Here is a 5,353-nt window from a genome sequence, read left to right as displayed (position 1 = left end):
CCGGATGGTAGCACCCCTAGTTTGGACTATGTAAACATAAGAAATGCATGAAATTGATTGATTGCCTTAAACAGGCACTAGAGAAACAAGTCCGGGATGAAAAGACTCAAAATGAATTACTAAACTCATTGGGGGTAGCCAATGCCAACCTGGAATGTAAGAAAGGGCTGCGTGCCCTTCCACTAGAGATGGAACCCACACTCCTGCAGATGATTGAGGCTGTAATTGCCTCAGGACCACAGAACACGTAGCGGCCGTACAAGCCCAGGCCATTGGGCAAGGAGTTGCAGAGGCCCTAGTGGCCATGCCATTCCCCTTTAAGGGGCCCCAGCAACAATTACAGGGCCCAAAAATATGTTTCTGGTGTGGTCAACAAGAACATTTTAGAATATATTGTCTCTGGGGTAGGGGGGTATCCGGTCCCTAACAGAAATCAACATCAAACTAACCAGAATTTCACTTTTTGCAATGGCCCAGTGCAGGTTGGGATGATGATCCACCCTCACAGCTGGCCCAGGGCAGGCCTGGAGTGGACTTGTGGCACCTTGGTGGCACCTTGGTGGCACCTTGGGCTTGGCACAGCCTTGAGGAGGGTCTATGTTTTCAACAGAGAAACTCAAGAGTTTTAGAGTGCTTCAAAACATTAAAAAGACAAAACCCCTCTTTGGCTGTGTGCAGTCAGATCTCCAAGCAAAGCAAATCCCAAGTGAGTGAGGCGAGGCAGGATGGGTTTGGGGAATGTGGAGCAAGGTTGTTGACACTGGGTCAGATCTCAAGGCACAGCTTCTCTGAACAGGCCAGACCTCCTTAGGAGAGTCCCTGGATCAATATCAGTCACAGAATGCTTCAATCACCTCTTGTGTAATAAGAAAAAAAAATAAAAGATATCCTTGAAAATAGGAATACATATTTCCTAGAAAATCGTTGAAATATTTCTCCAGCAGGAAAACTTCCTGATGAACAGCACTAGACCAGAGGGAAATCAAGGCAGAGCCATGGTTTGTCAGGACTTCCTTGATGCTAATGAACCCCATGGTGCATTTGGAGCTGAGCCCAGGAACCTCAGGCCCTGAGAGGAGATTTTACAAACTTTTCCAGGAGTCAAAGTCAGAAGAAACACCCAAAGTGTGTCAAGGCATGAATGGGTCCCACTAAGGTCCATCCCCAACACAGGCTCCTCATGGACTCCTTGGAGGAGAGAACTGGAGGCCAGGATGGCACAATAAACATCTCAGAGATTCAATGTGGAAAGGAAAATCCAAAGTACCTTAAACATCTTGACTACCTCAAAGTATTAACGAGCCCAACAGAGTGTCAGTAGAAAGCTCTCAGGGGACTCATTAAAGCAGATAATTGGGGCCATGATTGCACAAACCTCTCACAGAGTCTGTATCAAAAGGGAAACACCAAGTACCTTCAAATAACTGAAGTACCTTGAAGCATTAATGAGCCCCACTGAGTGTTGCTACTGACAAAGCCTCTCCAGGGACTAATTACAGCAGATAATTGGAGACCATGATTGCACAAACTTCTCAGAAAGTCAAGGTAAAAGCCAAACCCAAAGTCCTTTGAAAAACCTGTAGTCCCTGGGAGCATGAAGGAACCCCCAGGGCCATTGCTGAGCAAGGCTCCCCAGGGACTCCTTCCAGCAGATCCTGGAGGCCACTGGGATGTGGGCTAGGGGGGGATGCTGAGGGCAGGACAAGGGGCTGACAGTGCCCAGCCTGGCTGGGGCTGTGCCAGGAGGCCCCAGGGCCTCAGGACAAGGTGTCTCCTCCCAGCCCTTGCTGGCACAGACCCTGCTGTGCCCCAGGCCACCAAGACTTGGCTTCTCTTTGTCCCCACTTGTCATCACTGCCTCCAGTTCTCTGCTCTGCCTGGGGCCTGGGGACACTTTCTCAGTCGTGTCCCTCAGTGGGACCCATTAAAAGTCCAAGAAACTTTGGAGTGTGATTCTGACTTGGAGTTCTGGAGAGGTTTCTTCAGCTGCCTCTGAGGGACTGATGTTCAGGGCCTGAGCACAAAGCCCCAGAGGGTCATTAAAGTCCTGCTGCTGTGTCTGTGCTGCTGAGCTGGGCTGGGCTCCTGGCACAGAGGCAGCTCCTGGTAAGCAAGAAGAGCTTCAAAAGCACATTTCTCTTGATGAGCAGCTCTTCTGCCAGCCCAGCAGGGCTGGGGCACTGCCTGCAGCCAGCCCGGGCACAGCCCAGAGGCACAGAGAGCTTCAATCAGTCAGGGCTGGGAAGGTGCTGGGAAGTGCCTGGGGCAGAATCACTGCCAGCCCTTGGCACAGGAACCTCTGGCTGCAGGACAATGCAGCTGCAGCTCCTGGAGCCATCTCCTAAAGCTGGAACATCCCAATGCCTCCAGACTCTGTGAGTACAACTCTGAGTATTTCTGGTGCCGGGGAGGTGAAATGTTCATGAAGCTCTGACATGCTGAGGAGTTCTGATCAGCCATAGAATATTACCAAAACAAGGATCTTTATAATAATGAGGAAATTTTTTAAGACTTTTTATTCAGTTTCCTACTCTTGGAGAATGGCAAGGAGGGGAGATAAACAATAAATGATGATTATGAATTATTAATTATGAATTTTGAACAAGTGCCTAAGACATCTGAACTGTTACTTTTAGTGATCAGTAGGTTCACAGGAGATCCCTAATGTGCTTTCAGCCACTCTGCCCAGGGACAGCACCAGCATCACCTTTGCTGGAGCCATCAGGCTCTGTCTGAGCTGTCCGTTCTCCAAGCTGCAAACAGATCCTGCCCCCAGCCAGTGCCCTGCAAACAGGCAGGGTTCTGTCAGGCCAAGGAGAGGGCACAGAGATTTGGGGTCTGTGAGTTCTGGCAGGGAGAGCTCAGGCATAGGGAAACACCTGCAGGAGGAAAATCTTGAGGAAGCAGAGAGAAGATCAGGGAATGAGAGAAAACAAAACCCAGCAATGCTGTGGCAGGGAGAGTTGAGAGATGTCCACAGGATCCCCTCCAGTGCAGCCCCTCCCTCTGAACAAGCCCCCTCCCTCCTGTCCCCCAGCCAAGCCTCTGCCCTCAGGGCTGGGGCTCCAAGGCGTGAAGCCCCTCCTGTGCAGGCAGAGCTGCAGCAGAGCCATGGGGCAGCTCTGCAGTCCCAGGCCCAGTTCCCTCTGCAGAGCACAGGGCTGGGAGCAGCTGTCCGGCCCTGGGGGCTCTGGGAGGGGGCACAGCTGGCTCAGGGTGACGCTGTCCCCAGTGCCCAGCTCTGGGCAATGCTGTCAGTGCAGCCAGGGAAGGAGCTGCATCTCCCTTCATCCAATGCCATCATAAGGACACTTGGAAGTCTCTCTGAGATTTCAGTCCAAGCTGGGGCCTTCAATCCAGGGTGCAAACCTGTCCTAGAGCATCTCTGAGTGGTAAGATGGATGGGGAAAGGCAGAGGTGTTCTGACACCGAAAATGCTGCTGGATTGGTGAAATGAGCAAAGTGAGTCCTTGGCTACAAATGTGGAGCTGGGCTGTGGTGGATCCATCTGCTCTCAGCAGTGCCTGGTGACCTTTACAAATAACATAGGAGTGCACAAATCCTCCAACTGAGGAAAGTGAAAGTCCAGAGAAACTCCAAACACAGTCAAGTGAGAGACCATCTCCCTGCAATCTCCACTCATAATCTTTTCTCAGGGGAACTCACTGTGTTCTACCAGAGTGAAACAGAAATGCTGAGGGTTTCTGATATCCAAGAATAGCAGGAGAGACATGGGAGGAGCTTAAAAAGAAAACCTCAGAACTCTTAAACACTGAAGAGTGTCTGTGTGGGTAACAGAGGAAAGTGTCTGGGAAATGCCTTTGATTTTGCTTACAGGCATCTCCTCTAACCCTTCACTGTCCTTTCTCCATGAACAGATCCCCATGTGCAGCACCAGCAAATGTCCAACAGCAGCTCCATCAGCCACTTCCTCCTGCTGGCATTGGCAGACACGCGGCAGCTGCAGCTCCTGCACTTCTGCCTCTTGCTGGGCATCTCCCTGGCTGCCCTCCTGGGCAACGGCCTCATCATCAGCGCCGTAGCCTGTGGCCAGCACCTGCACACGCCCATGTTCTTCTTCCTGCTCAACCTGGCCCTCAGTGACCTGGGCTCCATCTGCACCACTGTCCCCAAAGCCATGCACAATTCCCTCTGGCACACCACCACCATCTCCTACAAAGGATGTGCTGCACAGCTATTTTTCTTACTGTTCTTCATGGGAGCAGAGTACTATCTGCTGACCATCATGTGCTACGACCGCTACGTGTCCATCTGCAAACCCCTGCACTACGGGACCCTCCTGGGCAGCAGAGCTTGTGTCCACATGGCAGCAGCTGCCTGGGCCAGTGCTTTTCTCACTGCTCTGCTGCTCACAGTCAATACATTTTCCCTGCCCCTGTGCCATGGCAATGTCCTGGGCCAGTTCTTCTGTGAAATCCCACAGATCCTCAAGCTCTCCTGCTCCAAATCCTATCTCAGGGATTTTGGGCCCATTGCTGTTAGTGCCTGTTTATCATTGTGCTGTTTTGCATTCATTGTTTTCTCCTATGTGCAGATATTCAGAGCCGTGATGAGGATCCCCTCTGAGCAGGGATGGCACAAAGCCTTTTCCACCTGCCTCCCACACCTGACTGTGGTCTCCCTGTTCATCAGTACTGCAGTGTTTGCCTACCTGAAGCCCCCCTCCATCTCCTCCCCATCCCTGGATCTGGCCCTGTCAGTTCTGTACTCAGTGGTGCCTCCAGCCCTGAACCCCCTCATCTACAGCCTGAGGAACCAGGAGCTCAAGGCCGCAGTGTGGAGACTGATGACTGGATGGTTTCAGAAACAGTAAACCGCTGGTGAATTTCTGCAAATCACTTGTAATAAAACTTCTCCTTGATAATTCTTGGTTTCATTTTGGAGGTCCTTTTTCTGTGTTTTACATTTTAATGTTGTCCTCAAAGAAATATCTTGTTTGTGCCATTTCTCATTTTGTTTCTCTCCACCTTCCCTGTGTCCACAGACTGTGTCAATGAGGGGCTGTGCTCTTTGTGGTTTTAAAGGAACTAAAAGATCTCCCAGCAGAGTTTTCTCCAGAGATGCCCTTTTGTTGCCATCTCTGGAGCTGTAGCAGCAATGTCTGTGTGCAGAGCTGGGGCAGATCAGTGCTGGCACAGCAGCTGTGCCCAGCAGCAGCAGCAGCACTTGGTGTTGCCAGTGCTGCTGCCGTGGTCCTGCCCCGCTGCCCTGGTGGCCCTGGTGTTGCTGCAGGGCCTGAGTGCTCTCGGGGCCGGGCACAGTCCTGGGGGTGGCAGTGCCGGGGCTGCAGCAGGGACAGGCCATGGGCACTGCTGGGGCAGCGCTGACGCCT

General features: G+C 51.9%; 1 protein-coding gene across 1 annotated transcript; it reads left to right on the top strand.

Annotated features, from left to right (window-relative positions):
* Positions 1 to 3,291: 3,291 nt before the first annotated feature.
* On the top strand, positions 3,292 to 4,834 carry LOC135291578 (olfactory receptor 14A2-like). The gene is made up of 2 exons (XM_064405860.1): positions 3,292 to 3,994; positions 4,196 to 4,834. Exons 1-2 carry the CDS (start codon positions 3,902 to 3,904, stop codon positions 4,832 to 4,834), a joined length of 732 nt encoding a protein of 243 aa, XP_064261930.1. The 5' UTR covers positions 3,292 to 3,901.
* The last annotated feature ends 519 nt before the right edge of the window (positions 4,835 to 5,353 follow it).

This window comes from Passer domesticus (genome assembly GCF_036417665.1).
Source record: "Passer domesticus isolate bPasDom1 chromosome 8 unlocalized genomic scaffold, bPasDom1.hap1 SUPER_8_unloc_1, whole genome shotgun sequence".
Classification (NCBI taxonomy): domain Eukaryota; kingdom Metazoa; phylum Chordata; class Aves; order Passeriformes; family Passeridae; genus Passer; species Passer domesticus.
The sequence above is the reverse complement of the archived record's forward strand: the minus strand, read 5'-3'. Positions and strand labels throughout refer to the sequence as shown.

What these genes read in the sequence shown, in the direction of transcription:
- LOC135291578 (XM_064405860.1), top strand. Translation starts at nt 3,902, where the DNA reads ATGTCCAACAGCAGCTCCATCAGCCACTTCCTCCTGCTGGCATTGGCA. An exon ending in ACTTCTGCCTCTTGCTGGGC is followed by an intron (nt 3,995 to 4,195) that starts ATCTCCCTGGCT and finishes TGTGCTGCACAG; the next exon opens with CTATTTTTCTTACTGTTCTT.